Here is an 18,456-nt window from a genome sequence, read left to right as displayed (position 1 = left end):
CTTTTAATAAAGAGGGTTGTTTTTGCCTCTGTCATTTTCTGTGTATTCTCATAGTTTCAAAGCTCAGTTGTTTTTGGGAGGGAGGTGAAGTTAGGAGGGCTGAGTTTCTAATGAAATACTTCAGCTTTGGTTTTTGTAATGGTTATGTATTTTCATGTTGTCATTTTCATCAGTTGCCAAATAATCCTTATTCTTCCTACACTAGTGTCAGTCCAGAGGGATATGACAGCATTTAAAAATCTTGCCTATTACACTCAGTGTTTTGCATTGAGTGTTAAGTTCTCAGTTGAAAACATAAATGATGAGAGAATGTTAACTTTTTTGTGTCCTTCTTGGTGTTTCTTGTGCTGCTGTGGTGCCTGTTAGCATTCTGAATGCAAGTTGCTTGCTTTACTTGTGAGGGAGAAGGAAGTCTTGGCCTTGAGATGCTCCAGGAGCTGCCCAACCACTTTCTCTGAACTAAAGGTTGAGATTAGTGAAGATGTTAGCCTGGGTGCCTGGTGTTGCTCCTTGATGCTCCTTGTATTTGATAGAGTAATATGAGAACCATTTCTAGCACTTCTTGATTTAGGTGAATGTATTTTTGGGCATTGTAGTTCTGTTCTAGAGATCCACTCTCTGCACTAAAAGCTTTTCAATAGCAGCCAGCTCTGGTTTGTGAAAGCTCTGTGCAGGTGTCTGAAACAAGCATGCAAGCAGTCACTTGCAGGTTTTGGGATATTTGGACTGTATAAATACCTGGATTATATGAGCAGATAGTTGTAATACCTTGAGCTTTTAAAGCTGATGAAAAAAGGAAACTTGCTCATGGCCATATTACAAATTGTTCCAGCTGATGTTGACAAAGGATCTCTTCATATCCAGCATTTTTATATCAGTGTTGATCTGCCTGCTTGCTTATCTCTTTAATTTTATTTGGGGTTTGTTTCTTTTTCTAATTGAAATTCCAGTTTGCAATCATGTTGTGTTGATAATGGATGGTTATTAAACTGGGATGATCCGCCACCGATATGGGAGCAATCTTGGATAACAAATTGGCTACCGTGACACATAAATCAGTTTTTCAAGTCTCCTCTCCAGGGATGGTAATTAAACAAGTCGCTAGTGAGAGGCTTTGATTGCTTGATAAGACTTGTTGGGAGTTGGGATTTGGGGTTGTAAAAGGGAGGTCTGTAAGTGGTTGTTGTTGAACAGTGTTCCCTTGCTATGGATCATGGCCTGCAGTGGGCTCTTAAAGGGTCAAGGTTTTTTAAGTAGGGTTATGTACTTAAAGAAGAATATTTGATTATTAAAGATGAAAACTAAATGATGGCAGCACTTCAGATTCTGTAAGGTTTCAGTTCAAGATGTGACTGCTATTACTTTTAAGCATTTACACCGTCATAGGAGCACCTAGCTATCTTTTGACAGCTAGCCACATTTGCAGACCATTTGAGAAGCTTAATTTACAAGTGATGCCCCTCAGATACAGGAGACCCTTGACCCAAAAGGATACTTCAGTAGTGGGGGAAAGTTAGGGGAGGAAATACAGAATGGCTTTTGCTTTGGACTGCCTAATATAAATACAGTTGTTTTAAAAAAGCTTTCAAGAGTTCCTTGGGGTTTGTTTTTGAGTCCTCCTTGTGCCTCAAGGAATAGATGGTGAATCAGGGTTGCTAATCTGGCAAAGGATGTGTGCTGCTGTGTGTTCTTGCAGTGATGGGGACAGAGCTGATCCTGGGAATTTTGGACAAGTCTTTATACAAGGATTTTTCTCAGTAAGAGTCCTTGAAATTTTAGGAAGCTGTTCTTATTTCAAGCAAATGTAGATTATGGTAAAGAATCTGCAAACATCTAGGTAGATGCTGTACAAAAAGGTGAGAAAAACCTTAGCATCTTCCAGCTGTGAGTTCTTGCTAAGCCTTCGCTGTTCCACTACAGGCTTGTCTGGACTATAATGACCAGTTATACACTGTTAATTTATTTTTGCCCTTATCTCTTGGGCTTTGACTTTGATATATTCTAGATTTCCTCTTCTTCAAAGATGGTGTGTTTTTAAGGTTACATACTGAATGTGTTTCCACTCTTTATGATATGCTTACAGCAGTGGCTGAGCTATTATTATGACTATTATTATTACTACTATTAAAAGTATTGTGAAGAGTTTGGATAAGTAATTTTATGGTGTCTCTCCTAAGCAGGGAGGTCAGAGCTTAATAGAGAGTAATATGGAGGCTTCAGATACTTGTTGCTACTAGTAATAACTTTTGCTACACGAGAAGTAAGACTTTGCTAATATTGCTGCTTCTCATGAGTAATAAAAGAACTTTTCCAGTTGCCTTGCAGCATTCCTGATTATCTCTCAAACATTTTATTGTTCAAGTTCTTTAGATTCTAGTCATGCATGAATAAATGTTTAAAAGGAAAAAAAAAGAGCTAAGCTTTGATTGTGATAAATTTGCCTTTTATACATGGAATACTAATTTTAAATACATTATAACAATGTGCTTTTCTTAGCCCTTATTGACTCTTATCTAAACTGATGTGGGACTATCCTTTAGTAAGTGTTCATGCCTTGAGGCTGCGTTTGCAGTGTAGAAAAGACATCCTTTTGTATTGCCATTTGAAGGGGAAAGTTTCAGAGCCAGGAGTTTAGACAGGCATAAGTCGGCTTTAGTTGTGTTGTTGCTTTCCACTTTGTCATGATTTAGCTATTTCAGAACATAACACAACTCAGCTAGCTGATTTTATTAACAGCTGTCAGTAGACTTGTATATGTTCTTGCAGATTTAGTACATTTCATTAATAGGAAATCCTCACCTTTCCTTTTGTTATGTCTCAAGAATAATTAAATATTGCAGTATCAGGAAAAGAAGTTACTGGATAATGGAATTAAACTGGCTTTTTTTTTCTTCCTTTTCTTTCTTTCCTCTTGTTGTTAAGCTTTTTGGACTGTAGACAAACACAATTTTGGGGTAGAAAATTAATGTAAAGGAACATTAAAGAATTTAATCCTTGCATTTTCTTACCTGACCTGCCTATATATATATATATATATATGTACTTTTTCATGATGCTTCCGATACATTTTCACTTGTCACTGAATTGTAGCCCATTTGAGGTGTGACAAAGCAACTCGTTTAAACATCCCAGGAAATTCAGCACTTCATTTTAGGTTGAAAGCATACAAAGAGGTTGTACCCGCAGAAACAGCAAAGGGGTTTTTAATCAGTGAGAATACAGTTTTTCATCACTGGAATTCAGCCAGGACAAGAATTAACTCTTTAGCCTTTACCAGAAGTAATGGGGGATCTTCAGCACAAAGAACTGGGATGCTCTCTCTTAATATGGGAAATGTTTTTGCCTAATAAAGGTTTAAGAGGACTTGGACCAAAGTCTAAGACCAAAGAATTGCCTTACATTACATTACATTACAAGTGGCTTACATTACATTCTTCTTTTTGAAGAAGTTTTCTACCACACAGGGTTAATGTAGATGTGAGCACAGAGGATTCCTGGGTGGCTACAGCAGCAGTGTACCTTGTGCCTGTTTTGTGTACTTGGCTCACATCTCCCTGTGTCTTTCCAGTCTAGTTAAGCTCGCCCATTTCTGTACAAGGCATCTGATTATCTTTTGTTTGGTTTCTTAGTCTCTCTGCTTACAGTAAACATACCTACTGGATATGTTGTGGCCTCCGAGGGCAGCAGCGCTGTAAAAACTTTCCCACAGTGAACTCCAAGTGGTGGTGTGACTTCAAAAAATCAGTTCCACTTCCATGCTGACAAACAGTCTTCATGTGCTTTAATGTCCTTCCACTAAGCCTGCAGAAGCAGCATTAAAGCGAGCTTCCCTACGAAGTATGATGTTAGATAAGAATGTCCTTACTCAAATTTCCTGAAGCTACTCAGCAGTTATTTCTGTAGGGAACATGCTGGCTGGCCGGGTTTGTTAGATTAAAGTAAGAATTTAGGGCAAGGTTCAGTTTAGCTGTTTACCAGTTCAAAATCTTAAGTGTTCTTAACTCTTTCATGTGTGTTTTTTCCATCCTTGTTTTGAAAACAATCGCGTTTTGTCTTTGAAGGAGCTTAAGGGAGAATTTGCAGCAAGCCTGATGATCCAATTGTGTTGGTTTGGGGTTTTTTTTCCCCATTGAATCTTAATATATCCCACTCACCTTCTGACTCTGTTATTGAGCTGTAATAAGCTACAGTTGTGCATTATTGAAGATAAATATACCTTGATCAATATCTTCCGAAGAATGAAATGTGACTTTGGAAGCATTAACGTCGTCATCGTGGTATTTACTGTGTCCAAAGAGCAGAAGCTTTGGTCTAAGTTTCCAGGCTATGACAGTTATAAAGCCTGTACGGTATTTCCAGCCCAAGGGATGAAATGTAGGTGATGTCCTGAGGATGAGTCTTGCAGAAGTATTTAGGGCTTAGAATTGTGCTCTTTCTGTGCTGTCATTGCTTTTGGGGGGGAGACCATTTCAGCTCAGTTTGGTTCTGTCAGTGCTGCACTCATTGCTTGTGTTGGTAGCTTTAAAATGTTTACTTCAAAAATGCTTAGTTTTGACTGCTTCAGGTGTTGTTACAATAAATAGAAATTAAAAATACTGAAGTTAAAGATTATGACTGATTTCCCTCAAATTCTGTTTTGGAATATGTGTTTTTAATGCAGATTTCTGCCATTCCTCTTTCAATTTAAGGAGAATGGGTATATTTTCATGCAGTAGATTATTTCTGTGCAGTAATGGGGATCTGATCATCCAAAGCCTTCCCTACTCAAGTACTATAAGGTGACCGTGCCAGTCCCCACGGATTGCGACATGGTTTGCTGTCTGTTTAACTGCCTAACGGAGTAGGAGAATCCAAAAGCTTTCCTACAAAGAAACTCAAAATGCCATTTTTGTTAAGAAGTGGTATTTACAAATTCGAGTTCAATTCTAGTTCAAATAAAGATGTCTTTCATGATGACATTTATTTGGTTCATACTCTTAAAAAAGCATGTGATTTACTGTTCTTCTCATGGCAGTCCTTCAGTTTCATACATATGTATTTTGGTTTGTCTTTGACCTTTTGGTTATTATTTTTAAATTTGCATGTTTCTCATAAATACAAGCTGCTTTTTTCTTTTTTGGGGCATTCTTTATTGTGATACTCCTTCTTTAATGTGGTAGAATTCTGAGAACAAGAAGTTTTGCAGAAGACCAGCATGAAAAGAATGAATGTTGAGGCATTAAATGTTTACAGATCAGTTTAAGTGGATATAATCCACAACAAGTAACAAAGTGGGAACATTTAACTTCAAAGCACATATGGCTGCTGTTACCAAATCAAAAAATGCAAGACTTGGGCCATACAAAGTACTAGAGATGCATTTTCTTTCTTGTAAGCAAGTAGTATATACCTTAGTGTTTGGTTTTGAAATTAAGACTAAATAGCTTAATTTCATGGTCAGATAAAGGATTGGAATTAACTGTGAATATTTACAATCATTTTCAGCTTTAAAAAAGGAAAAGTGAATGATGATGTTTTACATGAGAGGGCTTCTGGAAAAGGGTTAAGCCTTTGAAATTTGGTTGGGAAAGGCTTTCAGTGCTATTGGCTGCTATTGGTTCAGGGAGTCAGATCAGGGTTTGCCTTGAGCTTCTGGCTTCAGGCCTTTGGTCCTGGGTATCTGTACAGGTGGTGATTAGAGGTGTAGGATGGGTGAGGATGCTGGTGAAATAAGCTGGAAGGAAGAGTATAATAGTGGTAAAATTAGAGAACTTTTAGACAGAAAATACTATTGCACATACAAATGTGTAGAACAAAAAAAACCCTCTAAATTTTTTCTGGCTTAGCATTTCTGTGCTTATTTCTATCTCTTCATTATTATTATTATTTTCTAATCGCTGTTATCTGTCTGCTGTGTTAATGCCCCGTGATGTTCTCACTCCTGTATTCCTCTCCTTGCCAATCTTCCGTGTCCAAAATGATTGAGTTTGGTTTTGCAGTAAGTGCATGCACAATTCCTTTATTGACTGCTCTCTGCCCATGAGTTTTGCATGCACAAAACCCCAAAATAAAACCAACCCAGGATGCTTTATATGAAGGAAAATATAATGTATCTGTTCTGGTAAACTCACTGACAGTATAGAGAAGTGGGGTATCAGTTAAATTATTGGTTTTCCTATACTTTCAGTTACAGCATTAAAATATTAGATAATATGAAATAGAATGGATGTGTTAAATGTGAATATCTGCAACTACTTCTGGGGGAAATAGGACGACTCTTCAACACCATCTAGAAATCCTACATAACCTTTTAGGATAGGAAATGAATAATACTATATCAAATTGAAATTTCAGAGGGTTTAAGCCTTCCTTTCACTGATAAATCCAATGTGAAACTTTATTTAATAGTCCTGGAGAAAGTGCAAGCATTTGATACATTTACCATGGCTCGGAGATCAATTTGATCTTAAATAAAATAAACTAAAATGCACCAAATGTTGTAAGATGTGCATTGCAATCACATTCACATTCCAGATCTCACTGCCACGTTTTGCAAGATTATACCTTTGAAAGCTTTTCTTGGGTGTTATGCATTCTCTGTGATGTGATATTTGAGCCTCATTGTTGGAGTAAATGAAAAAGATAGAGCTGTCTGATAGAGGAAGTGGGTTGTGAACATGTTTTGTATTCAGTTCTTAAAAATAGTGATTAAAAGAGCTGCTTTAATTATACAGTGGTGTTAATGAATGATTTCCTTATGTTTTGTCTCTGTGGCTTACATGTGTGGGTATAGTTTCAATGTACTTGACTGTAATTTCTCAAAAACACTAGATGAAAATCATTGTAATCTGTAAATTTATTCCAATTTTACCGATTTAAATGTGAGTTTATCCAATAAAGTTGGGATCTTTTGCGTAAGCCAGGTATTCAGCTGCCAAATTCCTTTAAAACATGCATTGATGGAATTTTTACAACCACAGGGGGTTGGGGGAGAAAAATAAAGTGCAATTTTTGAACCATTTCCATTAGGAAACACTAAAACTTTAAAACTTGCTGAGTAGATCATGTCCAGCAGAATGATCCCTTATGAAGAGTGTCTATTTCTGTAACTTGTAGAAGATGGATGTTTGCATTCCATGGAGTTCATTTCTTAGGGATCATTGAAGTGCTCTAAAGGAGAAAGAATTATGCACAGGAAAACTAATGTATGTGTTACTTCTAGGTTATAGCCGTGTGCCTAGAGACATGCTGATTTGCAGATAAGCTGTGTTTTAGTAGATAATCAAATCTTAGTGCAAAGCAGTTCTTGAACTGGTGTTTATAACCAGAGGCACACTTAAATCTGTTCAGTTTTTGTTCTTAGAGTGATAGAGTTACCGGGTTAAGTATTCCCACCCTGGTTCAGACCACTAGAAGTTGTCATTGCAAACTTGATTGAGTATTTGGAGATATTTCTTACTTTATAGAAGAAATCATAAGACATTGTTGGCGTGATTACTTTCTCTCTGACTTGTTTTTCAGTTAGAAAATCCAAGATACTTGCGGGAAAAACCAATGCCAGTGTCTTTGGTATGTATCTATATTCCCGCAATGTTTTATAAGGGGGAACAACGTGCCTAATAGTCTTCGTTTCTGGTTAGGGTGGATTTTATTTGGAGTTACTGCTTTGAATTAAGTTGTTTTGAACTCTTGCATTCAACAGATGACACCCAAAATGGGCCGAGGAAGAAGCAGCCCTGTAAGTGATGAGCAGGCGCTGTTTCGGAGAGAGGTAAGATCCTTTTTAGTCTTTTGGGAAAAAGAAAAGGACACCCAGATTAGTAAATTAGGACATTTTCTTGGGAAATCGGGTATTTACAAACCAGTTTGTTGTGGCAGAAGGTCTCATGGAAGAGAGCTTTTGCTGAAGTGCCAGGGCTTGTCATTAAATACGGAATGTATTTCCCAATTACTTAGAGAATAAAGGCGACTTTTGGAACATATTTAGTTTTCCTTTGAAGGAATTCTCAATGTAGAACAGTTTGAATTCTGGGAGATTTCCAAACTACCTTTTAACAGAAGCAATGGAAGCCTTGATTTAGTGACTGTTTTTGTTAACTTTCTGTATACCTTTAAAAATCTACAGATCTAGGCCTTGTTTCCATTAGGTAGGAGTTAGAAAGGAAGTGACATCATTTCTAAACCATTAAATTATCCCTCCTTTTACATGGTATCTTATAAGGATGCTTGAATTGTAACCTTCCTAAGGTTACTTTTGAGACACTTTAGAGTAAGTCTTTAACTGGGATGCAGGGGAGGCTAAACTTGGTTTGCAGGTATTTCCATTGTTAATAAAGTAATTGTAGAATCCCAGACTGGTTTGGGTTGGAAGAGTCCTTAAAGCTCACCCAGTTGCAATCCCCTGCCATGGGCAGGGACACCTCACACTAGACCAGCTTGCTCCAAGCCTTATCCAACCTGGCCTTCACAATGTATATGAAAGTCAGCTTTGTGTTGATAGCTGTTGGTCTAATTCAACACTTACCCAAGCAGCCTGCTGTGGCACTTGCGTAATACGTGTGCCTTTCACTTTCTCTGGTATAATGTTGGCTGTTCTTTTGTATTAACAATATTGAAACCACCATTGCCTTGGGATGAGGCAAGGTTTCATAAGATGTGAAAATAGAGCAAAAAATAAAGTAAATTGAAAGCACAATGCTGTCATGTAAGTACTATTTTCAACTGAAACAAACAGGAATGCATGCCAAACAGCTACATAAAATACAGCAAATACTTTGCTGGGTCAGTGGAAAAATCCTCGAAACCACACAGTAAAAAATCCTGTCCTCTTTGCTAATGGTACTTGACTGTGGGCTAGTTTAAACTGGAAAGGTTATAGCAGTATTTCACAATTGCCATGTGTGTGCTGTTAAGTAGAGAACTTCAGTGTGTTTTTGTCTTGTTTGGTTTGTGAAGCTCAATTAAGAATAAAGCCTTTTCACTTATAGAATGTGAATGTATTAAGAGAAAAATAGTGCTGTACCAACGGTTTGGGTAAACCTTTAACTGTTTTCAACCTCTTTGTAGTAGAACTGGAGAACATAAAATAGGATAACTGTGGGTTCTTTGCTTTTAACCTTTAGACCTTTGTTCATAAACTATTCCTGCACCTGTTTTGACTCTGTAATGCTGAACACATGGCCATTTTCAGTGATAGCCACATCCCAGATTTATGAAAATAGGAATATCATCAGGCAGTGGGCTTTAGTCATATTTTCCCCAAATCCTTCTGACATGGATTAGACCATTTGGGAAACTTGTCGTTACTGAAAAATCATGTGCTCAAGCAAAGAAGATGCAGGAAAGCAGGAATAGATTGGCTTTCAGCAGTACAGCAGACCAGAACAGATGGCCTGACTGCCTTATCTAGACAAATAAGAAGTGTCTCTTTGAACTTCACCTTTGGTCATCCTGAATGCCACCCGATACTGCACAGAGCAGAGGAGGGGAGAGAAAAAGTTCTTAGTTGTGATAGTTCAGAACAACAGAACGTAACTGTTGCTCCAGTACGGGCTTGACATTGTTCTGGAATTAAAGCCCAGATTTGTCTCTATTAATAAAACATGACGCTTGTTTAACCTTTCTCAAGCAACCAAAGCATCCTTTAAAGGAGTTTGGGGGTTTCCTTATAAAGTTCTCTTCATTTTTCATTTTGTCAGCCTTAATTTTTCTTTCCATTTTTCTCCATTTCCTTCTGTTTTCCTTCTGTAAGCAAAGATATTTATCTGTGTGGACTCGGCAAAAGGAACGTGAACAAACCTGAGGCAAGAACATTGGAAATGATTTTCTCTTTTTATCCTTTTAAATTAAAGGTTGTAATTCATACCAGGAGTACATTTGTACTGAGCTGTATAGCAGCCCCTAAATCATGTTGCTTTAGACAAATGCCAAGCTTGATGCTTTGTGCAGTAACTGTATTATGAAGTTTCATCTATTAACTGAGAACATGGAGTATTTACAGTGATTTTGTTGACTTTATCACTGTTCCTGTCACTTCTCTGTTTTGCTTTTTGGAAATCCAGTGATAAAGTCTTTGGACACTGAAGCGGCGGCTGCTTTTCCAGGTTCTTGTGTCCTAAAGCAGTCAGGCAGAAATGGTTGATTTCCTAATGTCAGCTGGAGGAGTAGTTACTGCAGTGCAACTGGAGGGAGGAATAACTCTGGGGCAGGCAATGGGTAACTTTGCAAGAAGATAGGGAATACCTGCAGGACAGCTTGCACTGCTTTGTCATGTGGAGTGAGGACTGTGAAAGAGGGAACATGTGCCCAGGGAAAGGAGAGATGAGCTGGGTGGTGAATGGAGTCTGGAGAATGGGAAAAAGACATCTTTTTTTCCCCCTGAAAATGCATTTTCATGGGTCAAGGACCAGAAGTAAGATGAAAATGAAGAGGTTTTAGTTGATTTTTATTATGTATCCAACAATTGTGTCTTCAAGGTGCAGCCTTTTTTAAAAAAGCTGTATAGAACCTTTATCTTTGTAATCATTATTTATGTTCTTCTCCTTTTTTTCTGGTGAATGAGCACTCCATTTATTGCATTACACAGGTATTCTTTGTAAAGACCATCAAGCTGTGTATATAGTATTACTGCACCAAAAGTGTTGGGATCTAGCAATGTGTTTATGTTAAGATAAAATCAGCACGCTGCAGTGATGATGTTATGGTTAAGTCTTGGTCTGGCTCAAAGTGTTCTGAATTTAAGGTGTTGAAAGCAGCAGATTTACTGTGCTTCTCGCTTATCTGGCAAGAGATTATGACTTGAAATGGGGAGAATTGCATAAGGGCTGCAATACAGATTTTCCCCAAAAGGGACTATATATAGGATATAAAGGAAAGAATGCAGGGAGGAAAGCAAGTGGGAGGGAGGGTGAGTAACACTTGCAGGTTATCATGGGAAAGAGATGGGGTTTTAGGAGAAGGAAAAACACACTTGAAGATAAAAAGATGTTTCCTTGCAGTCGGAGATGGTGTGCAGTGAGCACTGTCCTTTTGGTTTTGATTTCTTCCTCTTAATTGCTCTGTTCTGTAGCAAAGTATTTAAATACATGAATTAAATGTTTACTGCAAGCCAAATTAAAAGCAATAAATACAAATGGTATGGAGACAGTATCCCGAAGGAAGGATTCTTGTAATTAAACTGAGCTTTTACCAATGTAAAAATAACATTATTGTGATTTGAGCTATGTCGTGGATTTGATGTTTTTTCCCCATTGAAAACAGATATTTGGTAACAAAATCTATCAGTCTCGTTCTCTTGTATATTATAATGAAATAAAAGTGTTTGTGTGCTCATGCGTATGTACGTTGTGTATCTGCTTGGTGGATGGCTACAGGTAAGTATGTGTATGGAATTGGGAGAGCTGAATACAGCTAAAAGAACCTATGTAGGCATGTAATGGTTTATTCCACTTAAACATATTCCAGGCAGTGTGTATTGTGACTTCAAATAGTCTCTGGTTCATTTGAAGGTTCTTTTATCCACAAACCTGATGTCTATTTTGAATGCAGTGTCTGATTTATATTGACAGTTCACTTGTAAACTGATTCTCACCACCAAGTCATCATTCTGAATAGTGATCTGCTGGTTCGTGTTTAAAAACACAGCAGTCCTGACTTCTGTTAACATGATTCCTGCCTGATTAATGTCCTCTTCCTAAAAACATATGCAAGTTGTCCTTTGTCTTCCGTGTGAGGAAATCACATCCTGCCTTGCTTTGATAACTCTTCAGAATGCAATATCATAAACCCCAAACCTTATTGTACTGCTAGCCTGGTGTGAGACATACAGTGTGTGTCAGGATGAGACATGCTTCCATAAACGTACTTGTGATTTATAATTCCTGATGCTAATTGATCTGGTCGTGCAGCTCTATGTGGACATGTACAGTTCCTTATTTTTTTTCTCAGTAGTTTGTGAACTATGTCTTTAATTATTGCACATATGTGCTGGAGACATTGGCAAAGATCAAAGAGGTAGGTTAGCAATTCAAACTAGTGTTTTAACCAGTAGAATGTCCAGATGGTTGCCAAGCAGCTGGGAATTAATCTTTCCCTGCATGATTAATCTCTACCTCAAAGTGTGTCTCTCTTAGTAAGAAAAGAAGAAAGTTTGATTATTTTTCTTTGTCACATGTATGGATTCTGATTTCTAAGGGGGAAAAGCCATTGACTATTAAAAGTAGGTAATACAGCCTCTTGTTGCTGCATGTTGCACTTGTGAAATGAAGGTAGGAGCACAGTTTTAAGGGCTGTTTTAGGAGATCCCGAAATGAGTGTAAAAAGTCCAGCAGCTGCTGAAACACAGCGTGTTAAAAATGAAAAGGAATAACATTGGGAGTAAAAAGTGTTGCTGACTCAGTGTATAGAGACTCATCTACTTCACTGGACTCGGTACTGTGCAGAATTAGAGGGAGCTATCTCCTATTATACTCGGATTTTACTAACTCCCTTTGAAATCGGTGTGATTTCTGCATGTTCACAAGGTTCAGCTGGGTTCAGTTTTCAGTGCTGGCGATTGAAGATACGGTTTGTTGCCGTTTTGAGCTGTCACTTATGAAACTGCATTGAGAAGTTATTACCATGTATAAGCTTTCACAGTTTCCAAACATGCTAAGCTTTTTTGGTACCCCTGATGTCAGAGGCACTACTGCTAGTGGCAGGCGTATTTGTGACGTATAGAAGTAAGACGGACACTTGCCACTCCAAATAAAGCTGTTAAGTTGACGCGATGTGGTGCTAATACACAGGCTTTGTTTATTAGTTATATAAAACATCCTTCAGGGTAAAAGTACCATTTCAAGTTATTGTAGTTGTTGGCATAAAAAGCTGTACGCTTTTCTCCCTATTCCCACCATTCCCAGCTTGGAAATCTGTGGAAAAATACATTGTTCTCTCCTTCAAGAAACTAATGACATTTGCATATGAATAAGAACAATTGTCCAATTATTTTCCTGTATACAGTAAACGTGTATTACTGTTCAGTGTCATTTAAAAGCTGGCGTGATTTGATTTAGGACAAAGCCTGTAATTTTTAGTGGCTATAAAAATGGGGCAATGTCATATTAATTTTTTCCTTTAGTGAATATCCAGTTTCTGTTCACAGTACTCTGTAAAACTTAACTCGAACTGGAAGTAGCAGCTGTAGTGGTTTTAAAGAGCAAAGATACAAAGAAGGTTAGATTTGTGGAGAGAAGTAGAAGTGTTTGTTAGGTCAAATAATATAGTCCAGATCATAAACATAGACTTTCGTGGAGGGGCCTTTGAATCTGGGCAAAATGCCATGTTTATAAAGGGTCTTTTTACATTCCAGTTTCTGGCTTGCGGGTTTCACTTTTTTGATGCTACAAATCTCTTTATGCTTTTAAGACCTGTGGTCATATTTGATACTTTGGTCATGATGTGAACATTTCACTTCGCTGTAGACACAGCACATTGGTGAGTCTTCTCTCCTAATGCACTTTGCCTGTTTTAATTGTGGAGGTTTTCCAGCACTTGGCAGTCATGAGAACGGAATACGATCACTACGTGTATCCCGTGGCTGAAAGCTGGGGTGTATTTCAATGTGCATCTTACGTATTTGACCCTTCCCACTTTCTTTTCATACTATAATGTGTGTCCCTCTTCACTTAAAACCACTTCAAGAGCAGATATTGATCTGCAAAATTCCTTAAGCAAGTAGGTAGAAGCTGCTCATTAAATACAAGCTGCGATATTAAGTTATTCATCATGTGACAAGCATGCTGGTTACAGACATCTGAATGCAATGGAGTTGGAAGTGGGGAGTGTTTTTCTGCATACTGTAAACTCAGTGCAAGCTTTTCAGCAGTTCAGTTTTGAAACTGGAAGATCAGTCCAATATGATTTAAAGTTTATATGTATTGTAGAAGTTTCTATTAAAATAAATTGCTATAAAGGATGAATTTGCTTTCTTTTTTTTTTCCATGACAGTGATTTAGGTATTTAGGTGGTTATTCTGACTCTTCACTTGCTCTAAATGTTTAAAATATGAATACACTTCAAAGCAAGTCTTAAATATTTTTGTGGATGCAATATAAGCTATCGAAATAACACTGGGAAAATATAGCTTGTTAATTATGCTGTGAAATGCATTGTCCCAAATTACTTTTGTCTGAAGTCGGTGTGTCTTTATGTGGAATAAATCTTGACTACTTTGCAAGGACAGTATCTCCTGCCTTGCTCTGCCTGTATAGTTTAAACCTCTGTATAAATTATCAGTATTTATTTTTATAACCCTGGATGTGAAAATGGAGTGAACACAACTCCGTAGAAAGTCCTGGTTGTTTGTTGGTTTTGTGTTTTGTGGCTGTTTGCTTAAGAAACCTTTTTCTTCTATGGAAATATCAAAGCTTTGTGTTGTGCGGATTTCTTTTAGCAGCTGCCTAACACCAAGACAAATAAGTTTTGTTCTATATTGTAAGATACACAAGCCATTGTTCCACATTGTTAGTTCTTACTTTGAAGTTCTCATTTATTGTTTACATCCTTCTCCCCCTTCCTCTCTTCCTCCCTCCCTCCCCCATGTATTCATAGGCTTGGAAATAGCCCTGGCAAGCCACAAGTACTGTTTTGTCAAATAGCCAGAGAAGATCTCTGATGGATGTGAAACCTTCAGGATGCCACCTCTGGCCTGAGGGTATTCCCTGTAACAGGAGCAAGTGAACAGCGAGGAGTAGTTCAAAGTTATCTCGGATTGATATTGTAAATCTAATGATTGACTTAGTTTTGAATTGGGTGTTTAAGTATTTCTACAGGTTCTTGTAACTGGTGACAAGGTGAACGTTTCTCTTCCGTCATGAAAAGCTGAGATATCACCTTCCCCCCGCCCAGGATTTATGGCAGTTGCAGATCAGACTCTATCCGTTTAAGTCTGACAGTTGTTATTTCCTCTTTCATAGCACCTAACCCATGCTATGAAGTACAGGACAGTGATAGGATGAAACCCCTTTTCGGTAACTATTCACTGCTTTTGGTGGTGTTTTGTTGTTTTAAATTAGGAAGAAAGTGTGACTAGGCACTTAAAAGCAGTTCTGTGGATACCACCCTCCATGGCTTTAAATAACAGGGACAGCACAGATGTTTGACATCAGTGTTGTTTACATGGCCTTAGGGTTTAATTGCCTCATACTCTTTGTAAGGAGAATAAACAATGACAGAAATCCAAAGGAATGATGTGCAGGCAACAGCAATGGCTGCATTTCATACATAGCTGCAGACTCCTGGACTATAGCTAAATATTCTTGGTTTAGTTTTGTTTTGGGTTTTTGTCTGAATGGTACCGTGCCAGAAACTCGATGTTCTCTGCTGCCTCTTAGCTAGTAATAAGAGCTATTAAACCTGATGAGCATGAGCGCAGTTAATTGCTTCTAACGAGGTGAATGACTTTACTGAGTCGTTTTTATCTGTTTTCTCTAAACCTCACAAAGGGTTTTGATGCTGTTGTAGGTTATTTTGTTTCTCAATATGTGTTTAATAAATGAAATAACAGCTGAAGTGCGAAGGGTGCCGTAGAGAAGGGTAGCGCATAAAGTTACAGGGCGCTGTTGCACGGGACATTGAGACTAACTCAGCACATGAGGTTTGGCGTTTGGTAGCTACAGATACGTGGTATGGTTTTCATTTGAAAGATAACTCCTTTATTGAAATCAGTATTTAATAACGTGCTTAAACTTCAAAATGGAAGGGGAGAAGCTTCACTCCCACTTGTGATGAGCCCATTTACTTCATCCCCAGCCTTCATGAGATCACTGTGAAAAATGTGTTTACACGACTCAATTTCTTTATCTCCTTATGTGGTGAGGTTGGAATTCCATCTTATGCAAAGGGCGGGTCAAAAAGGAGATTTTGACATGAAGCCAGTACTCCAGGCTTTGCTGTAGGACGCTGGTTTGTTGTATGGATGTTTCTGGCTTTTCCAGCTGTTTTCCACAGAGAAAATTTGAAGTGTGGGGTTTTTAAACCAATATATCTTTAGTTTGACAGCACATGCTCAAATGAACACTTCCAGAAGCTGATATGTGAAGATACATTGTGTCATGGAGCTGTGGACCATTTTAAACTTGAAATGATGTTGGAGAGTCTCCTATTTTATTCTGTTTTTTTACCAGTTACTCATTACGAACACAGCCTTCCTCATAAGACTAGAAAACTGTGTGCACATCAACTCCTGCATTTCAAATACACAAGTAAACGTGAGGAGTCCCCTAAAGGGGCGAAATCATGGAAGCTGTGGATGAAGCAAAGAGGGCAGTAAAAACGGAGCACTGAATCTTCATTAATTTCACTGAGTTTATAGAAGCTGAGGACCGTGGGCGCTTTTGAAGGTGTCACCTTCTGAGCCCGCAGCTGGAGAGGAGTTGGTCTTTGGCATCTTTCAAGAGAAGAGAGATATTTCTTTTTTTAATCTTATTAAATTTAATTTAATCTTATTAAAATTAACCTTATTTAATCTTGGACACTTTTTTCCCATTGCTTGGTTGCAGCTACCTCTCCTTTTTTGAAAGTAGTCCCAAATCCTCGGGTTAAGGCATGGCTGTTCTACTGGGAGCAGTGGGATGAATGAACTAAAATTGATGAGAACAAGCACAAGTGCTAGACTGGTGCTAAGTGGGAGGTTAATGACCAGGAGCAGGAGCCAACTTCAAGTGCAGGCTTTTCTGCTGTCAACCTGTGGCAAAACGGCCACGTGGCCGAGAGCGGTCACCATCACTTGGAAATCCATGTCCGTATTTAATGCAAGGCAAATTTTAGCTTTTGATTGATCTTTATGTTCCTTCAACCTGTAGAATAATAATATGTGGACCAGATTTCAGCTGATGCAAACCACTGAGGACTAATTTACATCAGCCAAAACCTCATCACTTTATTAATGAGTTTTAAATGTAATGTGTTTGTGCGGATTTAATATCTATGTGAGTACAATAGCTATACATCAGTCATTCATAAGCTTTTAATGTAATTCAAGTAGATTGGAGTCTCTTTCATGTTTAGTTTCTAGTATCTGTGTTTTTACAACACCTTCATATTTATTTATGGAATGTTCACAAACTGTCTATGTGGAAGTGGATTTGCTGTGCTCTTCTTTAAAATCAACATTTATTTATCAGCTGGTACTAAGATTTTCTTCTATAATGTCACTTTGTTAGGGGGATATATGCATACATTTCTTTTCATAGATACATATGAGTCTATTTCATGAATAGAACATGCATTTTATTGTGATGCTTATTTCTAGATGATAAAAGAGACGGCTGACAGCCCAGAATATGATCTGTTTTCTTTGGATTAATTGTCAAGCTAACTTCTTCCCCCCTGGTAATTTGCATGAGACTGTGTACCTATTTAGTCTGGGAAGAGAGGTGGCCTTTCTGTATGCAGTGTAATAAGCAGGGGTATACTTTGGGTATCAGTGGATGTAAAGCCTGGAAATGGAAAGAATTTGCTGCTCTTCCTGCTTCTGTCCTCAGTTCTCGAGGAATATCCTATAGTTACTGCACAGCGTTTTGCATTTCCAAGTTGACTTGGATTTCTGTAAGTCACTTCCAAGTCACAATAAACAAACGTAACACAAAGTAAGCGTATGGAAGAACTTACTAACTTGCAGCGTGTCTATTGTTTGTATGTGTTAGATAAAGATTCATTTGTGAATGGCTACTTTTGAGAAGCCAAAGGAATAGAAATTAAGTCAGAATGAATAATGCTGTCTGCAAGCAAGGGAGGTTGCTGGGATCGGTCACTCTGAGGAGGCTTTTCTCTCCACTTAGCTTTGGGAGCAGCAGCAGTGATTAAATGTTGAGGAGGAATAGCCTGAATCTACACTTGAGGTGTCACTTGGTCTTCTAGAAGACAGAAACACAAAATACCTGTCATGTCAGCAGTCCTGAGGACAGACAGAGGGAAAATATGCAGCAGATTTAACAACACCTTAAAGAGAAAACTGGGTCTCTAAGAAGTGGCAATATGTTATTGTGTCGGAGGGTTCAAGTACACTGCTTTGAACAAGCACAAGCAAAAGCAGGAAATGCATGTTGGCGATCAAATCCAGCTGTGATCTCCTTAATTCCATTATAAGTAACCTTGAAAAGGAAATGTGTTGATGATGTGGATGAATAATAGAAAACAACCACAAATAAACACGCATCTGGGCTAAAGGACGTTCTTTGTATAAATGGGACACCTGCCTCCAGAGTAAAAGCAAGTTTACCGTACTTGGTGTATTAACAGAAGTATTAAAAGCTTCATTCTGAAGTGTTTATTTAAATAAAGGACAATAGCTTTTTCTGGGCAGTAGCAGTTGGGTTTATTGCCAACTAAAACATCTACATTTAGGTTGACATCTTTTCTAACACTCTTAGCAAATACATGTGAAAATACCAAGAAACTGAATATAAAGTTTTTCATAGGAATTATTTGTCAGTGACT

At 38.0% G+C, this 18,456-nt stretch overlaps 1 protein-coding gene across 6 annotated transcripts in view; it reads left to right on the top strand.

Moving 5' to 3' along the window:
* The window catches only part of CEP112 (centrosomal protein 112), a 185,042-nt gene that overhangs the window by 11,540 nt on the left and 155,046 nt on the right, over positions 1-18,456 (top strand). For all 6 annotated transcript variants that reach the window (XR_009963570.1, XR_009963571.1, XM_062612575.1 and 3 more), the window contains exons 7-8: positions 7,501-7,548; positions 7,682-7,750. Coding sequence is in view for 4 of the 6 variants with exons in the window: in XM_062612575.1 (XP_062468559.1) it covers positions 7,501-7,548; positions 7,682-7,750 (117 nt within the window). In the remaining 2 variants the exon portion in view is untranslated. The remainder of the gene's footprint in view (positions 1-7,500; positions 7,549-7,681; positions 7,751-18,456) is intronic.

Source organism: Pezoporus occidentalis, unplaced genomic scaffold (assembly GCF_034315485.1).
Source record: "Pezoporus occidentalis ecotype Australia unplaced genomic scaffold, CSIRO_AGI_Poc_V1 ctg160, whole genome shotgun sequence".
NCBI classification, from domain to species: Eukaryota; Metazoa; Chordata; class Aves; order Psittaciformes; family Psittacidae; genus Pezoporus; species Pezoporus occidentalis.
This window is presented reverse-complemented; position numbering and strand designations above follow the sequence as displayed.